Source organism: Sesamum indicum, linkage group LG12 (assembly GCF_000512975.1).
Source record: "Sesamum indicum cultivar Zhongzhi No. 13 linkage group LG12, S_indicum_v1.0, whole genome shotgun sequence".
NCBI classification, from domain to species: domain Eukaryota; kingdom Viridiplantae; phylum Streptophyta; class Magnoliopsida; order Lamiales; family Pedaliaceae; genus Sesamum; species Sesamum indicum.
In genome coordinates, this window is record NC_026156.1 from 5,969,861 (window position 1) to 5,997,688 (window position 27,828).

General features: G+C 36.4%; 6 protein-coding genes and 1 long non-coding RNA gene across 11 annotated transcripts; 4 read left to right on the plus strand and 3 right to left on the minus strand.

Moving 5' to 3' along the window:
- On the plus strand, positions 544-6,310 carry LOC105175862 (exocyst complex component EXO84C). The gene is made up of 7 exons (XM_011098486.2): positions 544-816; positions 1,527-1,621; positions 2,213-3,257; positions 3,827-4,351; positions 5,018-5,206; positions 5,729-5,865; positions 5,955-6,310. The coding sequence occupies exons 1-7, from the start codon at positions 712-714 to the stop codon at positions 6,220-6,222; spliced, it is 2,364 nt and encodes a 787-aa protein (XP_011096788.1). The 5' UTR covers positions 544-711; the 3' UTR covers positions 6,223-6,310.
- LOC105175863 (uncharacterized protein C12B10.15c) lies at positions 6,593-8,485 on the plus strand. 2 transcript variants are annotated; one of them, XM_011098487.2, is made up of 4 exons: positions 6,593-6,920; positions 7,064-7,156; positions 7,559-7,728; positions 8,236-8,485. In XM_011098487.2, exons 1-4 carry the CDS (start codon positions 6,749-6,751, stop codon positions 8,284-8,286), a joined length of 486 nt encoding a protein of 161 aa, XP_011096789.1. In that variant the 5' UTR covers positions 6,593-6,748; the 3' UTR covers positions 8,287-8,485. The 2 variants fall into 2 exon arrangements, with proteins under 2 accessions (XP_011096789.1, XP_020553869.1); XM_020698210.1 differs by lacking the exon at positions 8,236-8,485 and having other exon boundaries at positions 7,559-8,229.
- Positions 8,237-9,990, minus strand: LOC105175865. Of its 2 annotated transcripts, XR_848933.2 has the most exons (3): positions 9,849-9,990; positions 9,261-9,655; positions 8,237-9,064 (listed from the first exon to the last, which is right to left on the minus strand). It is a non-coding gene; the product is annotated as an uncharacterized LOC105175865 (long non-coding RNA). The 2 variants fall into 2 exon arrangements; XR_002288129.1 differs by having other exon boundaries at positions 8,237-9,655.
- Positions 9,488-10,464, plus strand: LOC105175864 (protein PHLOEM PROTEIN 2-LIKE A9). The gene is made up of 3 exons (XM_011098488.2): positions 9,488-9,623; positions 9,707-9,795; positions 9,870-10,464. The coding sequence occupies exons 1-3, from the start codon at positions 9,576-9,578 to the stop codon at positions 10,222-10,224; spliced, it is 492 nt and encodes a 163-aa protein (XP_011096790.1). The 5' UTR covers positions 9,488-9,575; the 3' UTR covers positions 10,225-10,464.
- Positions 11,476-13,290, plus strand: LOC105175867 (protein PHLOEM PROTEIN 2-LIKE A1-like). Its single transcript, XM_011098490.2, has 3 exons — positions 11,476-12,021; positions 12,343-12,461; positions 12,810-13,290. Exons 1-3 carry the CDS (start codon positions 11,785-11,787, stop codon positions 13,183-13,185), a joined length of 732 nt encoding a protein of 243 aa, XP_011096792.1. The 5' UTR covers positions 11,476-11,784; the 3' UTR covers positions 13,186-13,290.
- On the minus strand, positions 12,418-18,152 carry LOC105175866 (phosphatase IMPL1, chloroplastic). Of its 2 annotated transcripts, XM_011098489.2 has the most exons (11): positions 17,665-18,151; positions 16,880-16,947; positions 16,281-16,414; positions 16,017-16,105; positions 15,656-15,713; positions 15,529-15,581; positions 15,024-15,122; positions 14,764-14,877; positions 14,248-14,349; positions 13,702-13,842; positions 12,418-12,553 (listed from the first exon to the last, which is right to left on the minus strand). In XM_011098489.2, exons 1-10 carry the CDS (start codon positions 17,983-17,985, stop codon positions 13,744-13,746), a joined length of 1,137 nt encoding a protein of 378 aa, XP_011096791.1. In that variant the 5' UTR covers positions 17,986-18,151; the 3' UTR covers positions 12,418-12,553; positions 13,702-13,743. The 2 variants fall into 2 exon arrangements, with proteins under 2 accessions (XP_011096791.1, XP_020554034.1); XM_020698375.1 differs by lacking the exon at positions 12,418-12,553 and having other exon boundaries at positions 13,486-13,842; positions 17,665-18,152.
- Positions 26,302-27,482, minus strand: LOC105175868 (cytochrome c6, chloroplastic). Of its 2 annotated transcripts, none has more exons than XM_011098492.2 (6): positions 27,356-27,482; positions 27,151-27,277; positions 26,957-27,054; positions 26,814-26,845; positions 26,679-26,742; positions 26,302-26,596 (listed from the first exon to the last, which is right to left on the minus strand). In XM_011098492.2, the coding sequence occupies exons 1-6, from the start codon at positions 27,407-27,409 to the stop codon at positions 26,468-26,470; spliced, it is 504 nt and encodes a 167-aa protein (XP_011096794.1). In that variant the 5' UTR covers positions 27,410-27,482; the 3' UTR covers positions 26,302-26,467. The 2 variants fall into 2 exon arrangements, with proteins under 2 accessions (XP_011096794.1, XP_011096793.1); XM_011098491.2 differs by having other exon boundaries at positions 27,151-27,286; positions 27,356-27,481.

Sequence of the window (27,828 nt, forward strand, 5' to 3'; positions counted from 1 at the left end):
TGGGGGGGGGGGGGGGGGTAACATAACTGCGGTGAACAGCCGAAAACTCCAATTGTGTTGAAGATGAATAGAGTATGAGTTCGGTTGTTATTAGTAACATGCCCTTCCCAATGCAATTGGGATGCTTTGTTTTACTGTCTGCAAGTTTGGTTGTGGAAGTTGCAGATTGTGTGACTACACTTACCATGAAGTACGTATTTTCGTGATTTGATGTACGTCTAATAACTCATCACATTAGTGGAAAATGTTAGGTCCCGCCTGTTTCTTGATTAGAATTGTTTTTGAACTATCAGTTTTTGTTTCATTTTTCTTTCCATGAATTTTCACTTTTTTCTTTCTTTCTCTTAACAATAATTTTTTTTGTTTTATTTAATTATATTTTTTAAGAAATTTATGGAAAAAAATTCGGAACTAAAATATTAAATGTGGGTCTGGGGCTCCAAAATTACGGGTCTGCTGTTGGGCCGAGTGGGTTAGGACCAATTCATTTTGAGTTAATTAATTCATGGGAGTATCATTAAATTGCAATAATTAGAGTAGAATAATCACAATTTGTCTGCAGGTGTTCAAACCAAAATCACCCGTGTCTCAGTACTAAAGCAAAAACCAGAATCGCACTGTCTTAAAAGTGTTCGATTTCTCCATTGTTTCAGCTTGAAGCTTAGCTTGAGCTCTCTGTGACTTCAGCCTGAAAAGCTGAGGCAGGAAAGAATGAAAATGGTGGAGAGCAGCGAGGAAGAAGATGATTTCCCCTCCATGGAAACTGTCACTCCTCAGTCCAAGATCGACACCATCTACCAGTCCAAGACTGAAAAGGTAAAAAAAAAAAAAAAAGAAAATTTAAAATTTCAAAACACTAACTCCACTCTTTCATTCTCTTCATGATTCACGGATTTAACGTTTTTTTCAGCTGAATCTACTTGAACTGGTGAAATAATGATATGAAAAGAGATGAAGTTTGGGGGATGAAAGTTTATCTGTTGTGTGTTCTCTTCTTGAGTTTTTGAAATTGGTGGAGGCCTCCCTGTTTCGAGTTAATGTCACGCAAAAAGGAGAACCCTGGCTATAAATTTTTTCTCCAAAGATGTGTTTGCCTAGTTTCTTATTGAAGCTGCAAGATTAGAATGTATGGCAACTGTAATTGAGGTGGTGTCGTTTCCGGAACGATCGTACATTTGTTTGAAAAATCCGCTCCCTGGTCAATTTTTAGTTAGGAATGTGGCTGCAGGGGGAAGGGTGACCCCATATAATAGAGCCAGGGTTACTCTTTTTTTCTGGAAAAAGTATGGTTGAAGGTCAGGAGCAAAAACTTCGTTATATTTGCCACAAGTTTCTAGATGCTGAAATATCTGAAGGGGTGTTCAACCTTTTTGGTTTCTCAACCTTTTTAGTTCATAACTTAATTTGCTTAAAAGTTTGCTCCTTAGTGAATGGCCCTTGTTGTTCTGAATCTTCTTTGGAACCAACTGTATCATCACTTTTCTTGTGTTATCATTCTCAATCAAATTGTAATTTCATTCCTGTAGGGAATCAGAAAAATCTGTTTTGAGCTTTTGGATCTGAAAGATGCAGTCGACAACTTGTGCAGTAACACACGCACAAAGTATTTGGCTTTTTTGAGGTAAGAGAAAAGTTTTTAATAGTTTGCTTGAAGGCGCATGATAACAAATAAGGTGATACAAAGTGTACACTATGTTTCTTTGCCATTGCTAGATTTCTTATCTGCACAAGCATTGGACATGCTCTTATGCTATAAAAATAGATAAGGGACAATGTGCATGAAATGTGTCAAGATCAGTTTAGAAAAGAAATATGATCTTTGTTCTTTGAGCTACAAGGCATAATAAATGTGACATTTCATCCTTTATAATCTGCACTCTACGTTAAAATCAGCTGAATTGAGTATATAATCTTTGTTTTTTCAGCTACAAAGCATTAAATGTGAGCTTCTTGACCTTAAGGCCCTGTGCGCCACGTTTGAATTAGCTGCTTTGGCTTTATCTCATCATTTGTTTCATGTACATAATTATATAGGAATCGTATGCTTTCCTCAATTGCAATCATCTCTAGTCTGATCCCACCTAGTTGTGTGCCAATTTGTATGCACTTGGTTGTCGTCACTTCTGGTGTTTTCATTCATATTCCAATTAACACTATATTTGACAAATAACTTAAATATATGTCTTTTATGTACTTTTACTGGTAATTGCAGGTTATCTGATGAAGTAGTTGAAATGAAGCATGAGTTAAATGAGCTCCAAAAGCATATTTCTGCCCAGGGGATTCTTGTGCAGGATCTAATGAGTGGTGTGTCTCAAGAATTGGAAGACTGGAGCCGGGCTTGCGGAGATGTTCTGGAAACTGAGGATAACTCTGGAGCTCATGAAATTGATGATGTATTTTCAACTGAAGCGGAGGATCAAAGAATGCAATTCCTAGAGCATGTTGATGTCCTTCTTGCGGAGCATAAAATAGAAGAAGCAATAGATGCAATTGACGCCGAAGAGCGAAATCATCCGGAGCTGAAAGGATCAGGGGACAGTACAGACAGTGAAAGCTCCTCCTTCAAGGCTGCTCTATTGAAGAGAAAAGCAATGCTTGAGAACCAGCTCATTGAGATCAGCCAACAGCCGTCACTTGGAATTGTGGAACTGAAGAAGGTGTTATCTGGTTTATTAAAGCTTGGGAAAGGTCCCTTGGCACATCAAATATTTTTGAAATCTTATGGATCACGCCTCCAGAGAAGCATAGAAGATTTTCTTGTTCTCTGCCCTTGCTATCCTGAAACATATTCAGCCACATTATCTAACCTTGTCTTCTCGATGATTTCATTGTCAACCAAAGAATCTGGCCTGATGTTTGGTGATAATCCTGTTTATAGTAATAGAATTGTTCAATGGGCGGAATGGGAAATAGAATCTCTAGTCAGATTGGTCAAGGAAAATGCTCCGCCTTCTGAGACATCTTCTGCTTTACGTGCAGCTAGTGTATGTGTTCAGGCCAGTCTTAACCACTGCTCTGCCTTGGAAGCGCAGGATCTGAAGTTAACAAAGTTGCTTCTTGTGCTTTTGCAACCATACGTTGAAGAAGTCCTGGAATTAAATTTCCGAAGGGCGAGAAAAGTGGTTCTTGATATGGGTGGAGGTGATGAGAGCATGCCTTTGTCACCACGTTTTGCATCTCCTCTTTCTACCTTTGCAACATCATCTGATCGTATGCTTGTTGACTGCGGAATGAGATTTATCTTTGTTGTTAAGGTTGGTTGAATATCTGTGAATGTTTCACCATTAAACAATTAGCACCTCTTCTACATATTGGCTGTAGTAACTTCAGTCTTCGTCTCTCTTTTATGTGAGTTACTGCCATATGGTTGACATCATTGCATAAGTGAATGCAGTAGTTGAAATGAGTCAATAATGTGAGAATTAGTCACCGAGTCCCACTAAGTCCAATGGTGGTTGTGTGAGTATTAAAATCAAAATGCCTTCTTCTGGGCTTTCTGGGTGTGCTATGATTGGAAATTCTGTTTAAATGTATAATTTCATTGTGTCAGATTGTGGTCGCACAGAAACTGTCTTTTGGGGACCATCCCCCGGGACTTATCGCCTGCTGATAGCTTCTGCTGTTGATGCAAATATATATATTATTGTACTGTTGTTTGCATAATACATCAAAAGGAGGAAGGAAAAGAAAACTACCACCATCCTGTTAGAACATGTTATCTAGTAATAATTGGTGAAGAGGCACAAAGAGGTCTTGAAAGTTGTTGAGTTTTGGGTATATGCAAAATTGTGAGACCTGACTGATAATTTACTTGCGTTACCAGGAGATTGTTGAGCAGCTAACTCGCTTGGTCATCCTGCACTTTGGAGGAAACATATTGACAAGAATTGCACAGCTTTTTGACAAGTATGTTGAAGTCTTGATAAAAGCCTTAACCGGCCCCACTGAAGATGACAATCTGACCGAGCTAAAGGAGCCTGTGCCTTTTAAAGCCGAGACAGATTCGCAGCAGCTTGCGTTATTGGGAACTGCCTTTACTATCGCTGAAGAGTTGTTGCCCATGGTAGTGTCCCGAATTTGGAATGTTTTGAATGAAAGCAAAGAAGCAGGGGGTGGACTAGCGGACAATGTATTGCCTCCTGTTAACAGTACTGTTGATCCTAAAGATTGGAGACGCCAGCTTCAGCATTCTCTGGACAAACTTAGAGATCATTTCTGTCGACAATATGTTTTAAGTTTCATTTATTCAAGAGATGGAGAGACTAGATTAGATGCACAGATATATTTAGGTGGAAAAGGACAGGATTTGATCTGGGACTCTGATCCTCTCCCATCATTGCCATTCCAGGTGTTCATCTCTTCTCTAGTTATGAAGAATCTCTCCCTGAATTACTTGATGTGCCTACTTTTGCTTAGCATGTACTTTTTGCCTTATCCCAAATTGATTCGTATTTCTGGTTGTTAAAAGCATTGGAGGATAGGTAGTTTTAACGTAATCTACCTATATATAAATCCGTCATGCGATGTGTTTCTATCTTTTGATTTGTGCATGTATTCAATGCTTCCTTATTCCTTCATCGCTTTCTAAATTTTAAGAATATGTGGTGTATGAAGCGTTTGGCTTCTGAGGGATCTCTTTGCTCGTTGTTCATGTGGTGTATGAAGCGTTTGGCTTCTGAGGGATCTCTTTGCTCGTTGTTCAAGTATTTGGATTTACCTCTTTCTAAATTTTAAGAATATGTGGTGTATGAAGCGTTTGGCTTCTGAGGGATCTCTTTGCTCGTTGTTCATGTGGTGTATGAAGCGTTTGGCTTCTGAGGGATCTCTTTGCTCGTTGTTCAAGTATTTGGATTTACCTCTTGCTTGTTTTTCTTGTACAGATTTATGTGTAAATTCAGTTTCACATAGTCAGCCTCATGTGTGATTTTCCATTTTGGTCACTTCGTGTCTTCCTCATATATAAAAATTGTCCAGTTTTGTACTTAGTTTTGGCAGTCAATCATATATTATGCAGGCATTATTTGGGAAGCTGCAGCAACTAGCAGCTGTGGCTGGAGATGTTCTGTTAGGAAGAGAGAAAATACAGAAGGTTTTACTGGCTAGGCTGACAGAAACAGTGGTGATGTGGTTATCTGATGAGCAAGAATTTTGGGGTGTTCTGGAGCATGATTCAGCTACGCTTCGGCCAGTGGGGTTGCAGCAGGTTTTTGTTATATGAAATTCTTTTCATTTATGTATTAGAAACTTTCCTTTCTAATTCTCATTCTGGATATCAGAAATTTCCACAGAGGCATGAAATACCCAATAGCAGATACCTGGTTTGTGATCTATCAGGAGTACTTTAAGCCAGCCCCAATTTCTTTTCTTTCTCTACTTTTTTTTTTTTTAAACAAGACCTTTTTAAGTGCTTGTTTATGTAGAGTTACTAGAAGTTTATGTTCGCAACTTGGGAAGAAACTCGCTTAAACCCTGTATTCCTCTGCCCGTGGGGTCTGATAAGAAGATTTCAACATCACACTGACATGAATGTATGATCGATGCTATTAAATTAGGATGAGTTTATTTGTCTATATCAGGCGTGTCTTCCTCCAACATAACAGCCACCTTAAAATATATGATCAATGCTTTTAAATTAGGATGAATTTCATTCTCTATCAGGCGTCTCTTCCTACTCAACTCTCCTCCCTCATCCAAGAACTCTCATATGTGGGATTCTCTATTGCAGTTGGTACTTGATATGCACTTCACCGTTGAAATTGCACGGTTTGCTGGCTATCCATCCAGGCATGTCCATAAGATATCATCAGACATAATTGCTCGTGCAGTGAAGGCATTCTCTGCTAGAGGAATAGATCCACAAAGGTAATTGTTGGTTTCGCTTATGCATCTGAAACTCAATCTCGTCCAATTTATATATTTCTCTTTAGTCAACAAGTTGTATATTTTCCCAGTTCTCTTCCTGAGGATGAATGGTTTGTCGAAACTGCTAAAGGAGCCATAAACAAGCTTCTTATGGGAGGTTCGGGATCTGATACATCAGAGATTGAAGATGATGATGATGATGATGATGATGATGAACACATCATAATGGATGATGAGGTCATCTCAGATTCGGATGATTCTCCTTCGTCCCTCTCAAGTGTAGATAGCGAAGAGTCTTTTGCTTCTGCACGAATGGAAGAATTGGAAAGCCCTGTCTTAACCGATTCTGAGAATTGATATGGCTACCTAATTCAATTAGTTAAATTTTGGCAACATACTCTGAAATGTAAGATTAATGATGAGATATGTAGTGTAAGTTGAATCAGTATCGTTCATTATATAAGCATATACATGCTTAGGTGGAGAGTAGTCGATGCTGTAAATTCCTATGGATTTATATTTTGTGTTTCAGCAGGTGGTGATGATATCCGTTGATGTTGTGGTGAATGCGGATGGCATACGCACCCCTTACTCCACTTATTCATCTTTCCTTTTTCAGGATAACATAAAAAAGTTTATAATACATACATATGCCACTCTAAACAATCCCCAAATCCAAAAAATTAATCAGTTACTCGGTCTGAACAGTTGAGGCGTGTGGTGTGCGCGTGCGCAATTCTCAATTAGAGGAGACAAAGTCCGTTTCTGACCTACAAAAAAGCGCGGGAAAAGTTGGGGGGGTCAACATTTATACTTATTAGGGCAAAAAACTACGACAGGGTGAGAGTGGCAGGCAACGTGATATATTTGCTCTTCAAATTCAATGGACGGAGTAGACGGAGGAACCTCACACTCATCCCACTCGGCGACCGTCGATCTGAGCCGAGATAGTCCCGCGGTGGTCGACCTGACGGGGAAGGTGCACCGCTTGCCATGCTGCATCAAGTACGATGGTCCTACCTCTGTTTCTCACTACTTCAAGCCCAAACCCACTGGTAAAGTTCATGAATGTACAACCGATTGACGCACTGAACATAACGCATGAATGCTTAATACTGTGGATGCCTGTACCTCGTTTTGACTGTTTTCTTTTCTGATTTATGATCGAACGAACTGATTCAATTGTTTAACTATATAGAGATGGAGGTGGATGGGCTACGAGTGGAGGAAGCATACTTTAGAGGAAGAAAATTACATGGAACCACTATTGCGCTTCCCCAGGGCTACTCTGGTAATTGTCCTACCCTGCTTATTTTCGATTTTTGCCAGTTTTTTGGGCACAACAATTTATACAAATAGTGTTTCTGCGTGACAAATAAATCAGAGTTATGATTGGCAAATCTGATATTTATTAGCAGGAGGATGATGGTTAAAGCTTGTAATTTGCCTTGTTATTTAGTGCTTGCTTATGTCTGGAGTATGATTTGTGCCGAATGCATTTACTCATATGATGGCTTAATTTGTACATTAAGGTTTCTGGTATGACCTAATATTATTGTATATTGTAAATCCGTGGTGTCTCAAAAACTTTTCCACGTCTCCTGATTTATTGATTTTTAACTATTTAAGGTGCAAAAACGATTATCATGTATACCTTTTTCCAGTTATGCTATAACTCTATTATGCTCTTCAGGCTTCATCTTGGGAAAGAAAAGTGATGTTAAGGAAGGTAATAACACAAAGTCGGATTGCTGGGAGACGAATGCGACTTTTCAAAATGTGACAGTGTGGAATCATGACGCCATGCCATCAAAAGATGATGCATTCTTGCGCGTCTTTCACTGGTTTACTGTTGCCAATGCTGTAAGTTTCTGTTATTCTTTTGCATCAGGAGCTCTTCCATTTACTATGAAATTGATGCCTTCATGGCAAACTTGCATTCCTTACTATATCAACTCTACAGTTTTGTTATTTGATTTGCGGCAATAATATGGGAGAGAAGAAATTGTTCGGGGCCCCGTGAAATTTGTCCTGTGGTAAACTGCGATAATATGGGCTAGGTTAACATCATGTTGTTCGTTCTAGTCTTTCCAAATTAATTTGGAGGAGAATCTTTAATGAATAAACAAGAAGTTGCGATTACATTTTCTGGCAGGAGGTGGTAGATCTATGATGTTGCATGCATGTAATTTGCATTCAAATTCTTTCATAATGCTGAATAGCTTTCTGAATTCTTCTTTCCTGTTCTGCAACTACATTTCTCTTAGATAGGATTGATGATGTTTATTCATGATATAAGTTAAGACCATGATTAGAGAGACGAAACTTCTTGGCTTTCTCATGGTTAAAGGTTCTCTTTTTGAATTGCAGCTCCATAAACCAGTCACCGATGAAGATCTGGAATTTACATGCATCGATTAGGACCTGTTGTAATTTGCGGAAACATTTCACAGCTAGATCGACAATGTTGACAGACAACTTGATTAGGCTTAAGATATATCTATGTTCTACAAAGTTGTCTCTCAGCTTTACAATTTGATTGTACACTGTCTGTAGTTCATTTATAATTTCCTGCTGTTAAATATAGTTTAAATGATTTATGTATATATGTTTTCTTTCATTTTCTTGGTTTGAATTGAGCTAGTGTTATTCTGCATGCTCTAGCTTCCAGCAAATAATACAAGTAGGCTACCTGGAGGAAAAAAATTAGTTTATACATATGCTGAGTTATGTCCGTCCCCCATGGAATAAAAGTCCAGGTTATGTAAAATACTCACTGAGTTATGTATTGACTAAACATGATGCGTATACGGGCTATGAATGTGCAGTAATGTTAGATCAACAAGACTTCTATAGCATATTTCTTTTCTTTAAAGTTAAGAAGGATTAAGGAATAAACTGAAAAAGTTGATCCACTTGAATAAGTTACTATTACATATGTGAAATGACATTATGTATGATGAACCTGCACCGTAGCTCTCGTTTTTGGAATAAAATCCTGTTGTACTTTGGCATTCGTATTATAGTACATGTGTTCTTTGCACAGAAATCATCCATGAAAAAACAAAAAGAACATGATGTAGAATAACGAGTATAAATTCGTCAGGTTGTCATGGCCACTTGTTAACCCCTTTTGATGAGAGTAAAACTGATTGGGGGAGTGGAAGGCGTCATGAGCGATGCTCTACTGCTACAGACCCTGAAATGATACCCCGAATATTATTAATAATTTCCAACCTATACAATTTGAACACAATATTGTAGTTCAATACAATGTGTTTTATGTGGGTTTGTTTGGGAATCAATTAAAACAATTCAGAGTGCAGAAACAATGGCATTTATATGGCTGCCAAGCAACAACTTGTAACGTGTGGGAATATGAAGTTGTTAATTACCAAGGAAACGAGGAATATCAACTACTTTAGATCTGCGGACGCCATTTTTGATTGCCAGTTCAGCCCAAATGCATATGTAAAATCGACAGAGCCGCCAATCCTCCTCCATATTCGAAAATCTGTTGCATTATGTTTTTCCTGAAACCCAATAAATAAATAAATATATGAATTATTCTCTGCTTGTTATGTACCTCTCCCCTGGCAACCTATGTACGCAGTCTTCCCCTTATATATAGACAGCAAGAACTGACCAATCCTCAAACTAACTCGTTCTTTCTACTTGTCTTCTTTATTAGTCATTGTCTGAAATTGAAAATGGCAAGTCCACACCATGTAGGAAATCCTTCCGCAGAATTCATCAAGGTATACATACATACAGTCAGACACATGTCTTTCTGCACAGAATTTCACTTGATTAGCATTTAAACTAATGGTGTGTGGTGCAGGATGGAAAGGGGCAGATGATCATTCAACCGAAAGATCTTAACATTGTTTGGGGTAGAGACGATCGCTATTGGACCGTACCCAACAAAGCGTGAGTTCCTTGCCATTTAACGACCTTGCCAATAATTATAATGATCCCAGTACCTCAAAAAATCTTTACTGCAGGAATTTGGCTGAATTGCATCAAGTGAGTTGGCTAGAAGTTACTGGTTCCGTCAATGGAATAAGTCCCAGCAAGATCTATGAAGTGGGCTTTCGTCTGTCGTTAACTCCAGATGCATTTGGATGGGGCAGCTCTCCGGTCTACATTATGGTTAAGAGAGGGAAATATGGGAAATTCGCATGGCGTAAAATTCTCTTGGACGCTTATGCAACAATGCAGTTTGAGATTACAGTGACGTTGAAGAAGGCTGAAATACCAGACGAAGAGAAGCTTTACTTTGGTCTGTATGAAGTGTGGAGTGGGAAGTGGAAGGGAGGGCTCAAAATTTACCATGCATTTATCAAGGAATTGGAGTGAAGATGGACAAATTGAACTGTCTCTGAGGTTGATGCTTTTCTTTTTGCTTGTACTTATTGCTTATTCAACCACCAGAGAGAGAGAGAGGCTTGTGACACTTGAGAGCATTATTTCTATAAATATTAGTCAGTAATATACAAATTGAGAAATTGTGTACATCTTGCGCTCTGAATTCAAATGGTTGAGAGTGTATTTTGCTTTTTATCTAATAAAGGTTAATGAAGTGGTGATGCTACATAACATCTCATTCTTGTTCTTGTTCTCTGCATTTCATCTTCTGAGTTTTCGTCTGTTTTAAATGCAATGTTACTAACAGACCATTTTTATTTGTATTAGTATATTAGAATTATATGGGACGGACTTAATTATCATAATGACTTGAACCAATCAATTTGAGTAACTAAGGAAGAGAGTTCAAGAATGGTGAGTTGGACAGGACTAATGGTAAAAGACAAAAGAATAGAGTTGGAAAAGGAGAGAGAATCCTGCTTCCGTGTGTGAGAGAGATTTTTGCAGTACGGATTTCTTCAATGTATTGAAGAAAGGAATAAAACTGGTGATCCCTTTTGAGTTTTGAAAGTGAACAAAGAGTCTTTTCTCTTATCTGAATGATATGGGTTTCTTTGCTGAATTGCTGAAAGGAATAAAATTGGTCATCATCCCTTCCTTTCTGAATCGGCAAAGCAAAAGATAAGATTGCCGCGGAACAGACCTCTATTGATAGATATAAACTCCTTTTCATACACAGATAGAATATTGCACCACAACAGGTCATCATTCCAAAGGAGGTGCCCAATCAAGCAGACTTCATTTACATTATTTTTCTACAATGATGGAGTCCTTTGTCATCTGTCTTATTATGTCATTTACTTGCAGAAACCTGAAAAACTCCGTTTCTTGATTTATATACCTTTTTGGATGTTCGAAACGGAGGACTGGTATATTTTATGGTTGGCTACCCCAGGAAAAAGAAAGAAACTTATCTTAAGCTAATCCAAGAACAACGCACCTGGTCTTTTTACTTGTGGTTTCAGCAATACTACTTTCCATGTATTATTAGCTTTAAGAGTTCAAAATGGAGGTGCCCCTTGGAAATTGTGAAGTTTTTTTGGATATATAAGATGCTAAAGTTACCATCACCCCGCGGCATCTGATTCCAGAATACATACAAAGAAGGTTCTGTTCTTTATTCACCACTTTATCAGAAGATAGGAGGAATACAAGTAAGGTTGAGGCATTGATGACACTTTTAAAATGTTTGTCAGATCATGGTGCACCTACACCAGCACAAAAGTAAATTTGATGCTACCCACTTCCTAATTATCAATAGATCAGCATAGATGCTGAGGTGATAGCATCATCTCAACATTGACCTTGGAACCTCAAAACTTCATAAAGTTGAGCTGGAATTTTTATTCTTATCGGATTGTCTTGTGAAAGTAGAATAAGTGTTCAGAAGAACCATTCAGTAATGGAGGCATCCTGTCCTTCCAATGAAGCAGAACTTCCGTATATAAACACAGCAACTGAGGAACAAATTTACGGGGTTTCTTCTAGATAATGGGAGCTGGATTATCACAAGATAAGGTGACGGAACCAAATGATGAAGGATCAAGCAACAACACATCATGGAGGAGTAATAGCGATGCCAAACCAAGTCAGAGTGCAACACAAGTTCCATTACCTCATAATTGCGAGGATATATTGAAACATGCAGATTCACCCATCGACAGATCCTCAACAAAGAAGCTACTTGAACAACTTTATGCAGGGGTATACTTGAACCAAAACAGGAAGGCAAGTGCCTTGCTCTTATATAAGAAATTTCAATCTTGAAAGTTGATGAATACGTATATTTTATATTTGATTAGCTATTTTCTTTTTACAGAAAAGAGAATATTTATTATTGCAGTGCCTACACACTACCCCCTTATGGAGAGAATCATATGTTTGACCTGTGAGAGCTCAATATCATCTATCAATTATTGAAGTATTGATATCATATCCTGAACTTAGAACAAATCATCATTTTCCAGAAAATCAAAAATAAAAACCATTTACACTAGCAGTACTGTCCTTCCCTTATTATTGTTCTTACAGTTAACTTCAACTGTGCAGAAGTACTGGGTTGAGATGGGGTCAAATCGTAACTGCTTCATCTTGTTTGCACGAGATCTTTCAATAACTTGGGCAGATGATGTTCGCTTCTGGCAATGGCCATTGTTGAAAGAGTCGAGGTAATGAGCACAAAAGACAAGTTACATGTGAATGAACAGGAAGTGCACAATGGGACCAGGAAATCCTTATTTTCAGGAATGGATGATGGCACCTGCGACGATAACCTCTCATTTTCAGCAAAAAAATTAACAGAGAAGTTCCTACTGGTCAATCATTGGCATCCTACATTCGCAAGCAATGGATAAAACTCCTGTTTGAAAGATAACACAGCATATATTTCAAAAAGTAGATAAAATTAAGAAATGCTTCCATTGGCAAAACTGTGTGCTTGTAAAGGTCTTCTTTTGTTTTGTTACTAAGATGAGCTATGATAAACTAAGATTCGTAATGGAAGTTTTGTTTTGCAGTGACGAATGTCTTGCAGTTGCTGAACTGCTCAATGTTTGCTGGCTAGAAGTGCATGGGAGATTTGAAATAGCTAATCTTTCACCAGGAACAATGTATGAAATTGTCTTTGTTTTGGAGCTAACAGATACTGCCTACGGCTGGGAAGTTCCTGTAAATCTGAGGCTCACTTTACCAGATGGAAGCAGACAAGAACACAAAGAAAATTTGAACGAAAAGCCAAGAGGACAATGGATAGAAATTCCAGCAGGAGAATTCAACACCTCGGATAAGATTGGAGAGATTGAGTTTTCTTTATATGAATACGAGGGAGGAAAATGGAAGAGAGGGTTATTAATAAAAGGAGCTAGCATCCGGCCAAAAGCCTCAATTCTGTAACATCTACAATTTCCCTGCCTGTGGAATCTGTACTTCCATATAAGTGGAAAATTATGAATAACTGCTTTTGCAGAATCTATGAATAAATATAATTGCTTTCAATTGTGTTCCTCATCTTACTCCCGTGGGCCTCAGCATGGAATAACAGTAGCACAAACTTGTGGAGCACTGACATTATTGACTGATGCTTCTTGAGACCCACATCATTGGAAAACAAATGCCACAGTTTCTTGCTTTGTTTCTTCAGCAGCAAATTAAACTTGTCCTCTTTGTGTATTCAAGGACCCTTTTACGGCTCACTCGTTTCAGTCTTGGCACACATATTTATGACATCTTCAAATTCAATGGTTATTAAATTTGATTTGTAGCAAGTAATAACTGGGACAGGTATCCCAAGAAATATCCAAAAAGAAGTTCAAATTTGTGGATCAGGTGGCATAAAAGGCAAAGCACGTGCTAATCACACACAGGTAAGTAGGAGATCTCCAAAGAAACAGTAGTTATAAAAAAATTAACCTGATTTTCACTCTCCTGTAAAGCCATCAAAAGTAGGCGATGTCAAAGTTCTGTGAGATAATTTTCAGGCTTATACCACAATGAGAAATCAATCCCTTTGCCCTTCAATTTCTCCGTTGCTGGACCAATTCTCTCAAGAAGCTGCAATCAGTTCCACAGTAAGATGTGGGTCTCATGTAACAATAATTTGGTCACAAAGAGCTGAAAGCATATACAGGGAATTTGGAATACAAATATCATTTTTGCAATAAATTATTTCATAAGCAGCTAAAACCCTATAGCATAAGTGGCCAAAAGTATCATCACTACATACTCAGGATTCAATTCTTTTTGAGCAAATGGCAAGATTTTATTATTAACCGAGAACCACAATAACCCTTCAGTTTATTCACATGGGGAAAAAAATCAAAGTTGTCCTCCAGATTTAGAAGCGTAAATGAGACCAAATGATTGAACCCAAAGTATTTATGCCACCACAAGCTTAATACCAAGTGACACGAAACATAAGAATATTTCTAGATATAAGTGTCAGATAGAGCAACTAACCTTAGCATGGAGCACTCCATTGGATACCACGACAGATCTATCAAACACGCAAAATTTGCCCCCATCCATGCAAGAAACTGTTCCCCCAGCTTCTTCTACTATCTACTTGAAGAATGAAAATTCAACAAATAAATTGCAGCAACATAAATAGCTAGGGAAGCATGCAATAAATATGTAACACAAGAGGAAATATATATTGTTTTTAAGCCTCTGATTACCGTGGGTAAGACAAAGATACAAAAAATTACTTTTATGGAGTGAGTAACTAACTAGCAAAATCAAATCAATGTTTTTAGTGAGCCATTAGCAAGTAATGGGAGCCCCCTCAGATTATGGCTACAACTTCCAAGGTGCCCCTCACAGACACACACAAGCATCAAATCAAAGCACAACTGAAGTAATTTCATATGTCAAGTAAAAGACCCAAAAGATCTACAATTACACAGTAAGGAAACAACAGGGACAAATTTATACATATGCAAATAGATGTATTGTCAATAAAGAATGAAAAATTACCAAAACACCAGCAGCCATATCCCATGGTTTAAGACGATACTCCCAGTAGGCTTCTACAATTCCCAGGGCTACATGGCACATGTCAACTGCTGCTGCACCGAGCCGCCTCACACCCTGCATGTCAAACCCAAAAGGAGAGAGAGAGTAGAAAATTCAACATCTTCAGCACAGGAAGTCCTTTTTCGTAGAATTGAGAAATATATAATGAAACATTACAGTCTAACTTCTCTTGGAACTAAAGATAGAAAAGAACATTATACCCGACTGATGTCAGTGAATTCCTTGAATAGCTCTAAATTGGTTGCCCATGCATCGTCATGTTCATATCCAAACCCAGTAACCAAAAGCGACCGTTCGACCTAGTACAGATTAAAGCAATTGGTTTCCAGAACAGAAAAAATACAAAAGCTCTATTGCTCCTGAAGGTCATGAGGTTTATAGGTTAATAATTACTGCTCCAACAACTATGAAGTTTTAGCAAGGTCCACATGTAGCTGCTAGGATGGTTGAACATTTTGTAAGAACTATCACAAGATTGACACAACAGAAAGAAGAACACATTGAAAAGCATTACAAGCTCAAGTTTGCTCCTACTTCTCACATCCTACATTCCACAGGCATAAGTTGTTGAGTAGCCAGTAGTACTAACTGCATAACGTTAAAACATCAAGAAAGAAGCAGTAGCACCAGTGCAATTGGATATTATAAAAGTTAGATAGATTAAGATGAACCCACGTTGGTCATGAATATTTGCATGTAACTGACCTTATCAGTTTGACTCACATGAATCTTCTCACCATTGCAAAATGCACCTTTACCTGGAATTTCACTGATATTGAATTAACCTGAGAAAATACAACTCAACCTCATAACTGAAATGTTAAGTATCTACCGGCAGCTGCAGTAAAAGTCCGAGTATTCCAACATTTAGGACCACCAACAAACTCTACCTGCAATTAAGGACAAGGACAACAATTTTTACCTCCTGTCCAGGGAAAAAGTTACAAATTTCTCCAGTGATAGGAAACATGAAGCAACCTCATTGGCCCAAACATACTCAGATTTGAAATCAGATTCCCACATAAAACCCAATGCAATAAGTTCGTAAATGAGTGACATGATTCTTTAAGTTCTCTATATCACTTGCAACATACACGACCAGATTTTGCAAGAAGATCATATTATACATCAGAACTAAAACATGAATGCCTTTAAAAAAAAATTAATTAACTAAAAATCATGAGCTTAGATACCACAGTGGCAGCAGCTGGCTTTCCTTTGTAAAGGACGCCAATGGAGACAGCAAAGCTGGGGTAGCAATGAGCAAAATTTGTGGTGCCATCTGCATTATGTTGGCACAATAATCAAACAGACCGATAGACAAACGATGGTCAAGTACTTTTACTTTTACAAGTCAAGCAGCATCTTTACAAACACAATTATCAAGGATGTGCAACCAGAATATTCTATCATAAAATATTCTGACAGCAAGTATATCTAAAATTTAATGGCAATACCTAAGGGATCAATGCACCAAAGATAATCAGAAGATGAATCCCCAATGAGACCTCCTTCCTCCCCAAGAATTAGGTGGTCTTGGAAGTTCTTCCTCACCATATCTAGAATGGCATCCTCACTCATTTTATCTGTGCTGCATAGTATTTGTTCAATGGGGGCATTACATTTGAAACAGGTATAAAATGACACTGAAAGAAGGAAAATAAAAGGTCACCAAGAGATTGTGAAATTAAAAAAATGATAACATATTTCAATGTGAAGCTGTCCATATCTGGCATCACTATGTGAACAGACACATTAGAGGAAACATAGTATCTAAGTGCTAACAGATTAAGGATGTTAGAGACGAATAGATCACTTGCACAGGTGAATGAGAACAGCTTAACAGAATCCACTTCCAATATTACAATGAAGCTTCAATTTTAAGATTTCCCAGTAGGACTACTCTAATGCCTGGTTTTCTGCAGTTTTTATGTAGATTTGTTGATCTACAAAAATGAAATATCATAAAGTAGCCCTCTGAAAGTTTCTACAACTATCAGATATAAAAACCATCAAAATTAGGATGAACTCAGCATGCCAACAGGGAAGGTCTTACTCAGTCACAAGATCAGTGAGTCCTTTGTAGGTAATATTTCGTGGCTTATTCACTGCATCCATTATGACCTAAAATAAATAGAAGAGTATGGCATTCACTTTTAATAAATGCTAAATGACAATGTCAAAATGATTATAATTTCCAAAAATATGAAAAAATATGGAAAAAAACAAACTAAAAACTAAAAGCATAAAAGGGAATCGCGTAATTGTTCAGAAACAACGGTAGAAACTAGTAGCAGGGCTTTCATACTATAGCCCTATGTTATGTGAAAAAATAGATGCTTTATTGAGAGCAATGGAGGTGGTTCTCAGTAAGAATACTATATATAGCCCTGTGTAGCGTGAAGAATAGATGTCTATTAACAGCATTGAACAAAATATGTAAGTTCCTGGAAGGAATTTAGTTTTGTCACTAAGATTATGTTGTCAAGTTGGTTCCTAGGGAAGCCTGTGGAAAGACTTCTTCTTTCCTCGTACACATGCAATGCAGGGAAATGGTTGAAGAAGAGCAGCTCATTGACAAGTTAAGTAACTTGAACTTATGATCAAACAACTTGATTGTTTTTCAGAATTACTTGCTATTCTGATAACTCTAAAAAAAAAAAAAAAAAAGAAACTTAACTTGTAACAGCTAACCAAAGTGGCGCAGGAAAATAGTGCATTTTCTAAATGTTTCCTAGACAACTCCTTAATCAGTTGCCACCATCAATCCTTTCTTAACGATCGAGATACGATGAAATTATTAAAATAGAATCCAGGGGAAAGGAGTGGAAACTGGGAAACCTGAGCACCAGTCTTGGCGGCAGTTTCAATCACATCAAGAAGCTGATCAGAAGGAATGGGCCCGGTAGATTCTGCGCCGACTTTAAAGTACTGCCTTTGACTAGGAGTCTCCGATAAAATAGCCTTAGTGGAGAAAGCCCTTCCACAACTGAAGGTGGAGGGCAGCGTCCTACAAAATCCACATTTAAGGGGCTGTGAATTTGCGGGCAAGCTACTTGGGAAAGAGAACCTCAGGCGTTCAAAGGGAAGGATTGAAGTGGGTTTAGGAGAAATTCGAGATGGATTAAGTGTGGATGATGAGAGTATTATGCACCGTCCCATCCTGGAGGATTGCCTTCCGTCTTTCTGTTTTCTGTTTCTGTGGTCTGAGACGGAGTTGGGTCTTGTTTCCTTTTGCAGACAGGCAAATAAGGGGGAAAAGCACACAGAAGACTTGAAATTTGGATTTCGTATGAATGACAATTAGGGGGTTTGTGGAAAAGCGATTTTGGTACATATTGGAAGACACTGCACAGATTAAATAAATAGCAGCGTGTACCTCTGACTCTCAGCGATTTTCTATTAAGCGTGAGTCTCGTGCTTGTTGTAAAATGCTTCTTTTTTAACTTCAATTAATTTAGGGTAAATTATAATGATATACTTTAAGATTCGTCATAATTACGAATACATACTTACTATTTACATATTCATTATTTAAAAAATTATAAATATTTTTTAATATTTAATGAAATTATGTAATTTTTGAATGAAAGTACGAAATTATCAATTTTGTCATTACAGTATTTTTTTATTTTTATTTTTAAATTAAAAATTTATATAAAAATCAAACGGGATGAATGAAAAAATTTTAAAAATTATAAAAAAAATTATCCACTTAGTTCATAATAAAAATAAAAAATTTTAAAAAATAAATATAATTATAATTTTTAATGTACATGAGCATTTTGATCAGTTCACCACAAAAATAGATGAAAACTAACGAATTGGACTAATTATTAGACATTCTTTAAAATCAAGGGATATTTAATAATTTTTAAATAATAAAAGGTATTTATAATAATATCAAATTTCAAGGGACATCCATGTAATTTCCCCATTAATTTAACAAGAGATTCAGACACTTTGGTTGGTACTGAATATTGATCACTGGACTGTTGATGCAACTTGCAATTATTATATATGTCACGACATCCAGACGATACTCGTTGGGAGGTTGGATTTAAAGCAAAGTTTTGCTGGATTGGGCCTGAATTTGTGAGAATGGGCTACAGTAATATAGCCCCAAGGGCCTAGGCCTGCTGGATGAAAGATCAAATCATATCCATGTTCCTTTCTTCCACCCATTTTTAGCCCATATCATGGACTCAAGTTTTCGAATTTGTATCTTGCAAGCACAGTTCGGATTATTATTATTATTTTTTAATTACAAACGATGATATTACATTTTCTATTTCATTTAACACATATAGCATGTCATACATACATAAATGAATATATATATATGAATCAAAGAATATTTTTTCATTTCATTTACAATATTATTTATATGGAACTCCATTTTTCAAAAAACACCTATGTTTTATAATTAAAAGAGAGAGACTCTGGGTATCTCGATGGTTTTTGCTTTGTCATTTTGTATTTTTTAAATTATAATTTAATTTTAAAGTAATTACACTTTCTTTTCTTTGAGGTTTAGTGTAATTTATCCTCGAGGTTCGTAAATTTACATCTAATATTCTTGATGTTTGCATCTGTCTAAAAAATAGATATTTTCGTTAATCAAAATTCACTAATATTATTGATATTAAGATAACAAAGTTGAATAAGAATTTATACTTACTATTGATTAATTTATTACTAACTTATTGTAGGTCAAATATTTTTTTTTTACTAAAGTACCCTTTATAACGGTAAAGATATATACATACTCACATGTATTAATATGTAAAGATATATAAAATAGGTAATTTGATCGTAAAAAATTAATTTAACTTGTGATGGATCAATAATAAGTGAATTGGAAATAAATATGAACTTTTTATCCTATTTTTTTTAATATTAACAAATTTAATGAATTTTGACTAATAAAAAATTTATTTGTTAGATAAAAATAAATATCAAAAATAATAAATATAATTTTTGAAATTAAATAAAATATACATATAATTATACTAAATCTGGAGAGAAGAAAATGTGATTATCCCTTTAATTTTTAGAGTTATTTGTCAAACTTGTCAGCCCTTAGTGTAATTGTAAAAAGGAATGAATTAGAAAGGTTGATGAGCGGAGTAGGAGAGCATGCGAGATCGACAATTCCCAAGAAATGGGTAAATGATTATGTGGACAAATGAAGACATAATTGCAGCTGAGAAGTCCAAGTCTGTCGTCTCTCCCTCTACCTGCTGGAGAAAACCACCAAACAACATTAAACTATTCATCTCCATGTGGTGGTTATTGGTTTGTTACCTCTTTGATTTCTCCTCTCCTCTGACAACAACCACTTAATTTCAATTCTGACCACTCCCTTATTAAAAGTTGCGCGCTACCTTAATTAAAAAATAATTAACACCTTTCAATGCAAATCACAAAATCTGGTAAAGTAACTGCGCGCATCTGTCCTGTCCTTATGGATCCCATTCAAAGCAGATTATAATTTGTACATCTTCCATTTCGCACTTGACAATGTCGCCTGCACCTAAGGAACGTTTCGAGTTTTGCGCCATTGATGCTCAAACTCACCCATTTTCCTTCAACCATAACATGCGTGATGCATGTGCAATTCAGGTTTAAGTAAAAACGCACGCATCCAACAATGATTTTTTTTCCATGTCACTATTAATTAGTTGCATTATGTTGTTTGCTACACTGAAAATTTCTGAATTTTATTGACATAAATATGTTAATTTTCTTTTTATTATATAGGAAAAAAGTGAAGTGAATATTTCAAATTCCCAATTCGTTGAGGCTTTCAAAATGAAATGATAAGATAAAACTATATTGGCTCGTTTACTTTTATAGTTTAGATAAATAGTTGACAGGATTCGAATAGATTTGTTGTAGGATTTTATAAATTAATAAAAATTATAAGTTGTTTACTTGATTAAATTAAGTAATGGATGAAAAAGTTTTAATAGTAAGAAAAGATAGGAAAATGTCCGCTTCTGCTTGGATTTTTCAATCAGACCACATGTAATCTGATTTCTTTATATCAAGCTCAATTAAGACTTGTTTCGAATTTGTAGAATTTGGACTGAGCCGATATCATGAAAAGAAAATAGTTTATACAATTAGATAAATAACACAATCCACATTTATGCCTAAATGTAAACACGCCTGTCTGTTACTAATGGCCTTCGTTTCTTCCCTCACCTTTCAAATTCTTGACATTGACTCCATCAACCAACTTGTATATTAATAATGGCCTTCGTTTCTTTCCTCTCCTTTCAAATTCTTGACATTGACTCCATCAACCGACCGGACACATAGTCATGGGGGATTATCTACTCCTTGACCTTCTTCTAATCTCTCCTTTTTCCTTTTATGATGGCTACGTAATCAAGTATATTATTTCTCTTCACACATTTTAAGTATATAAGATTCGATTATTTTTCCAATCCATGTGTGAGGAAAAAAGCTATTGCATGCAGTTACATCTAGAGAAGAGAATAGATAAGACTGATATAGTCAATCATCCTTTTACCATATATAGAACTATGACACAAATCAAAACTTCTTAGTCCATTTCCATATAATTACAGCTTTGAAGGACGCAGAAAGCATACGACCAAGATGATTGAGCATATCTTTTTTTATTCTTTTTTCTTCCTTTTTACACAGATCATACAAATTCAATAAATTTTCAACACATCTGATAAGTTTTCACGACGCACCCACCCACCCACTAGCGGGTAGAAAAGGGTTGTTGAGGATGAATTTTCATTGGTTTGATCATATTTTCCATTTGATAATAATTGACATAGTTTTTTGGCTAATCTTAATTACACCTATAAGTTGACTGCATCATACAATGATATCTTACTATTACAAGTTCACGACTCATAAGTTTGAATATTGGCTTTGCGTGAATTTGTTGATGAGGATCGATGGTAGCCAAAAGGGTATGGGACAAATGGCCTTGTCTGATTTGTCTCTTAATATATGATGTAAGTTGATGCAACATGTACTTACCCATCATGATAAATAGATCAGCTTTGTACGAGACATTATCTCTTCTCAATTGAGACCTTATGATTTTGTTTTAAAAATGTGTGTCCTTTCATCCAATGTATATAGAATAATACTTAGTATACCTTCATCATTTTATAAATTTCGTGAAAGCAAGGTGAAGAAACACAACACACGCACCCTAACGAGGAGGAATTTTAACTTCATTAATGTTCACCAAAATTGATCAGAAAGCAGTAATTGGCGTAGGAATTTAAGTATACAACCACAGCAATAAAATCTTATAACTAGAAAATTTCAGAATTTATACACAAAAGTCCAATGTATTTGCATGGTCTTATATAACATGACATGTATGCATATATATGTTATAGGAGAAGCCATGTGTGTGAGATGTTTCAGGCCAACGCTTCTGGCGCCGGACAATAAATTAGCTAGTCAATATTTCTCTATTCAACTCTTACTTTAGCCATTTTATGCAGGATAATTGACACCAACATTATATATGAAATTCGGAATCTGAAGGATGCTCGTTTTACAACTAGCTAGTTCACAACGTCACACAATCTATATATGTATAAACCACGTATATATAGGAATAGTTGCTTCAGTCACATGATTCCATGTAATAATTAACTATATCTCTACAAATTAAATTGAATTTCAAGATTAAAAAGAAAAAGTCAATTGATTTGGTTACAATGATGGTGAGTCAAGAGAAGCATATGTATATCCTAGTAGATTTTTGATGGTGTTTTGTTAATAACAGATTAATAGGGAGAGTTAAGGTGCAGATGGTATCCACACACACACACACAGAGAGAGAGAAAGAGAATCTGAAAGGTAAGCCGTATGGGTTTACTCACTGGTCCGTCCATGTACACTAGCCAGCTACCCCATAAAATCTGAAACCTAGTGCTTGTGTCTGAAAAACGATTGTCTCGTGTTTGGTTACTCGTTTTTTGATTGGAATCTTGTGTTGTTGATTTCTTCTGAGCGATAAAGACAAGCAAATGCAGGCGCCAGACAGACAAACACAAGACGATAAAGGCGATGGCTAGAAATGAGGAACAGACTCATATATCACGCAATTCATCAGTCTTCACACATATATCTAATATTTCTTCAAGAAATTAGGTCAGACATTAATAATGGTTGCATGTACAGTCGTTTCTATGTCACAAATAGATCTGAAGAAGTAACTATGTATTATTTTTTTCACCAAAAATGCGTACAATAATGACCTAATCGCAGCAGGTAACTTGTCTACTATTTATATCAGCAAAATAAGAGAAATTAAAAACAAGGGTTTGAGAGAGGAACTCACCGGAGGCGGAGAGCGCGCAACGGCGCAGGAGAAATAAATTCGATCAAGACAATATACATATATATATAGATATATATATTTCTATATGATGAATTAATTGGTAATAATTATTAATTGTTGGTGAGTGATTGAAGCTGCAAGATGACCTGATGGACCCAAATTCAACCTGAATCCGAGATTCAGAAACCAGATCGGAACATGGGGGACGGCCGGGGCGGAGTATGTAGTTGGTGTCGAACCAGATCATGCTGGCAGCTTCAATCTCTCAGACCAACAACACACATGGGCGGAGAGGAGAAGGAAGGGTTTGGGTTTGGGCAATTGAGGAATGTTTTTGTGAAGCAACAGGAGGCATGCATATATATAACATATATATGCCTGGATAGAGTACTGTGTGATTTGTCGAGAGTTTTAATGGCTACTGTCTTTGTGTCCTATATATATATATATATATATATATATTTACAGCTATCGACATAGCTGAATTGTTGCCTGCCCTCCCTCCCAACCCTTCTTAATTCTATCCCTTGAATTAGGAAATGGCAATAAGTAGGGAAGAGGCAGCTATTTATTTCTCCAAGGCATCAAAAAGGAGTAGCCACTGCTGCCAGGCCAGCACAGGACCACTCGCTCTCGTCTTCTCCTCTAATTTATAAACTATTTCATAATTAATTAAGGTGATTGGTCCATATCTACTAATTAATTAAATAATAATTTAAACTCTCCTTTCTTAAAATTTGATGTAATTATATGTAAATTTCTATAATTTGAAAAAGTATATCTACTATCCCTAAAATTTACTTTCATATAACAAATAGATTCGTTTCTTAGTCAAATTCACTAAATTTGTCTATATTAACAATAAAAAAAATAAATTAAATGACTATTGATATTTATTTTCGATTGGCTTATTGCAAGTCAATTGATATTTTTTTTTGCTAAAGTACCCTTATAACTAACGATGGAAATATACTTTCATACATTCATTAATGTGTGAAGATTTATAAGAGCAAATATTTATTTGACTTGTAGTAAATTAATAATAAATCGATCGGAGGTAAATATGAATTTTTTTTGTTAATATCAGCCAATTTGGTAAAATATGACTAATGGAGGGACTTATTTGTTAAATTGAAACAAATTTTAAAAATACTAAATATAAATTTTTAAACCAAATGGGTATACATGTAATTATTACATCAAACCTAAAAAAGGTGTAATCATCCCATTAATTATTTAGGGCTATATATATATATTGATTCAATTACAACTACCTAATTGCTTTATTGATTCAATTATTAACTTATTCTTGGGTGTGGACAAATAGGCCCTTGGGTGACAGAGTGGAAGAAAACAATCAACGTTAATTATGGCCATTTTTTACCTTAGCTAGGACCACACGCATTCATTCCACGCTAACCTAGAAACAAATGGTTCACGCCAAATCCTTACTCTTCTATCTTTTGAGTGAATAATCACATAAGTATAACCATAACCCCCCACCCCCCCTCCTTCTTATTTTCTTTTGATAAATCATCGTAACCCTTTTCATTAATTGATGCTCTAGCTATTTACATTAAAACCTAATTATATAGCACGTCTTTTTATAATTATAAGAAAAATAACTACAAATTAAGAAGCTGGAAATCATTTTCCTTTTTTATAATATAAAATTATATCAGATATGTCCTATTAATGTATTGTTAATTACGACTTGATTCATCTTTTTTTATATATGTATCTAAGATAATGAACGATATTAGTTAAATATTTTCTTGATTTATGATAATAAATATAAGTTGACAGTTGGATGTAGAGAAATAAATACAATTAGGCATAATTAATAATGAGCAAATATAAGGGATGGAAGTAATGGGGGTAGGGTGGGATGATGAATTAATAAACTAGGTAGAAAGAGGTGGTAGGGGCGTACAAGAAACAATATATAGATAGATCCAAAGAAAGCATTTTATTAGGGCGGCGTGGGGGTGGGAGAGGAACAGCAGTATAAGCGGCGCATGCTTGGTTCTGTCACATGGGCAATGTCCTTAGGACAGAGTGACAGATTGCGGAGGGCATGCATGCAGGCTCCTCTCTTTTGAAGATATTGCCTTCTAACTAGTTGTTTTCATTATTCAGGCAATTTTAAGAAAAGCCCCTTTGTCTTTTCTCCTGCTTTTATCTCATCCCTTTCTTCTTTCAAAGACAAAAGAAAAAAACACATTATTGAGAGGGGGTTTTGGGTGTAGAATAAACAGGTTGATTAGGGGGTTTGTCTTTAGCGTTGGATTGTTGTGTTGTAGTGTGGTTGACGATGGATTGAGAAACAACAAGGGGATAAAGACAGGGGTGGCCTAACGGAAGGGAAGAAGGACCACACACTTTGCTTTGGTTAATGGATAGGGTCACATGGTTTTGCCTTGTAATTTAGCTTAAAGCCTTCATTTCTTCATGTGATTAAGGTTGGTGGTTGTCAATAAAGCCTGTCCCGACTCACCTTTTCTACGTTCCATTATTTTTTTGGTCTTTTGCTTTTATTTCTGTTGCCCTCTACTGTTTTTATTAATGGCCCATCATTCATTATCCTTTTTCTTTCATGGGGGAGAACCACAAAGAAAGTAGCTTCAAAAACACACATTGAAAGAAGAGCGGGCGAATTGATTATTCAGTGCAGGATTTTGTCTGATTCCCGCCTCATCGCTCTACCTCTTTGGATCTTAAATATTGTATTCCCAAACCCCACCCACCCTCACTCTACATTCTGCAAATACCATCATCCCATCTCTCACTCATTTATGCTTCAACTTCGAATTCAATTAACGATACTACTTTAGTATATTTTTTTAATTATTTAAATGAATAATATATTATTTTTATTGCTAAATTCAAGATTAGGAAAGTGTGTTGCAAGTATATTCATACTCATTCCCTAAACTGATTTAGTTCGTCATTTCATGACAATTTAATGTTGCCCTTGGGACATTGCATTCTGATATCCTCCATACATTTATTTGGGCCATTATGGTAAGTTTTGTCGATCCCAAAGAATAAGATTAATCGATTAAGGACGTTAGTCGCCTTCCAGTTCGACTCCAACAATTGGGCTGAAATGTTCAGTCAACATGTGGATCGGCCCAGAATCTAAGCGGCCTTTATCACAATATTAAACAGGAAGGATACGAGAATTAAATCTCGCTACAACAATATAATAAAACTGGTGGTGGTGGTGGTGGTACAAAAAAAAAATAATAATAATATTAAATCTTAAACCAATATTGGGCTGAGTTTCTTCTATTCTACGTTAGGCCAACCTTGTTCAGCCTGCGACTTCACGAATTCCGCCAACAACCGAATCTCATCTTCTCGCAGTCGGGGTCCGAACGTGCACTGACCTCTAGGTGTGCAATTCTCACCAAACCCCTGCATCAACAGGGCATTAATCCCATGTTAACGGCATTGAAATACATACACATCTTCTTCTTCATCATCTGAATCAACCTACCGGCATTCTTCCTTTGCCATAGTATGTGATTCTGTATATTTCCTCCTCTGTTTCAACTCCGTTTCTGCACATCACATATTACATGCATGCTTGAATACCTGCCTCGCCAAACATTAAAAATATGTGCTACCTTACCTCTGTAGGTCTTTCGAGAAAAGTGTTGCGCCCTGCAATGCAAAGACAACCGAGGTAGACTGTTATATGTATGTTTATAATTAATGTGGAGTGGAGGCTAAGCGTATTTTCGCCCGGGTAATTAAATTAGGTAAAGTACTCACGGGCTGTATTATGTTTCCTCCGGCTGCGTGGCATCCGATGCAAGCTCGGCTGAACAAGCTGCCTCCCTTATCAACATCTACTGTTTCTCCCATTGACACTGAATTTTATTGTTAAAACCGATTTATTGGCTGGCTATACATATATTCTTCTTGCGCAAAGAAATTGAAATAGAGAGGATATGTGACATTATTACCAGGGGGGTTAGAGATAGGAGATAAGGCTACGACTGCAGCCACAAGCGGTGGACCCAATAATTTCAACAATTTCACCTCTTCTTTCCGCCAGTTTCCATAGTCCCCCAAAATCCTCATTCGCTTCCGCTGAAATACCTTGAAACGCAGCGGGCGTCACTTGTTAAGGATGAGAGAAGATAGGGTGCCTCACAGTAGAAGTCATACCTGTGTTGCGGGAGAACAATAATTACTGCTGGGCGTCACTGAGAGTGGCCGCATGCCTGCCAATCTCTATGTCCGTCGACAGTTGTGTGTATGTGCGTTCGTTCAAATGTTAAGGTGTGGATGGATCCGTTGTGATTATGTGAAAAAGTCAACGTTTTCTTTATCTTTTTTAATTTTTGAGGAAGAAAGTTAACATAACAGGTTTTTGTTATAAACTTAGAGAAATTCTAAGTTTATTGGCCTATCACTCCTAATAGAATATAAAGTAAAATGTATAGACTCAAAGTAAGCAATTTCGTAAGTTACTGGACCTAAACAAAAATGGACATAGTTATCGGACTAAAATTAAAATTAGGCATACTTAGCGGACTAAAATAATTCTTTTCCATAATTACAAAATGGGGGATACAAAAGGGTATAACATAGTGGATATTAAAAATGAATATGAAGAGGTGTATGCATTCATATCATAT

Bases quoted from the DNA above. Each gene is read 5' to 3' on its own strand.
- LOC105175866 (XM_011098489.2), bottom strand. From the start codon at position 17,985: ATGGGACGGTGCATAATACTCTCATCATCCACACTTAATCCATCTCGA. The intron at 16,948-17,664 runs GTTTCCCAGTTT...TATTTATTTTAG, and splicing joins CCGCCAAGACTGGTGCTCAG to GTCATAATGGATGCAGTGAA. The intron at 14,878-15,023 runs GTATAATGTTCT...TTTGACATGCAG, and splicing joins AATTCACTGACATCAGTCGG to GGTGTGAGGCGGCTCGGTGC.
- LOC105175863 (XM_020698210.1), top strand. From the start codon at position 6,749: ATGGACGGAGTAGACGGAGGAACCTCACACTCATCCCACTCGGCGACC. The intron at 6,921-7,063 runs GTAAAGTTCATG...TTAACTATATAG, and splicing joins CTTCAAGCCCAAACCCACTG to AGATGGAGGTGGATGGGCTA. The intron at 7,157-7,558 runs GTAATTGTCCTA...TATGCTCTTCAG, and splicing joins GCTTCCCCAGGGCTACTCTG to GCTTCATCTTGGGAAAGAAA.
- LOC105175862 (XM_011098486.2), top strand. From the start codon at position 712: ATGAAAATGGTGGAGAGCAGCGAGGAAGAAGATGATTTCCCCTCCATG. The intron at 5,207-5,728 runs GTTTTTGTTATA...TCTCTATTGCAG, and splicing joins GGCCAGTGGGGTTGCAGCAG to TTGGTACTTGATATGCACTT. The intron at 5,866-5,954 runs GTAATTGTTGGT...ATATTTTCCCAG, and splicing joins AGAGGAATAGATCCACAAAG to TTCTCTTCCTGAGGATGAAT.
- LOC105175867 (XM_011098490.2), top strand. From the start codon at position 11,785: ATGGGAGCTGGATTATCACAAGATAAGGTGACGGAACCAAATGATGAA. The intron at 12,022-12,342 runs GCAAGTGCCTTG...TCAACTGTGCAG, and splicing joins ACTTGAACCAAAACAGGAAG to AAGTACTGGGTTGAGATGGG. The intron at 12,462-12,809 runs GTAATGAGCACA...TTTGTTTTGCAG, and splicing joins CCATTGTTGAAAGAGTCGAG to TGACGAATGTCTTGCAGTTG.
- LOC105175868 (XM_011098491.2), bottom strand. From the start codon at position 27,409: ATGCGGCCACTCTCAGTGACGCCCAGCAGTAATTATTGTTCTCCCGCA. The intron at 26,846-26,956 runs GTGAGTACTTTA...TTTGCATTGCAG, and splicing joins GAGGAAACATAATACAGCCC to GGCGCAACACTTTTCTCGAA. The intron at 26,743-26,813 runs GTAAGGTAGCAC...TGTGATGTGCAG, and splicing joins TTCTCGAAAGACCTACAGAG to AAACGGAGTTGAAACAGAGG.
- LOC105175864 (XM_011098488.2), top strand. From the start codon at position 9,576: ATGGCAAGTCCACACCATGTAGGAAATCCTTCCGCAGAATTCATCAAG. The intron at 9,624-9,706 runs GTATACATACAT...TGTGTGGTGCAG, and splicing joins CTTCCGCAGAATTCATCAAG to GATGGAAAGGGGCAGATGAT. The intron at 9,796-9,869 runs GTGAGTTCCTTG...TCTTTACTGCAG, and splicing joins TGGACCGTACCCAACAAAGC to GAATTTGGCTGAATTGCATC.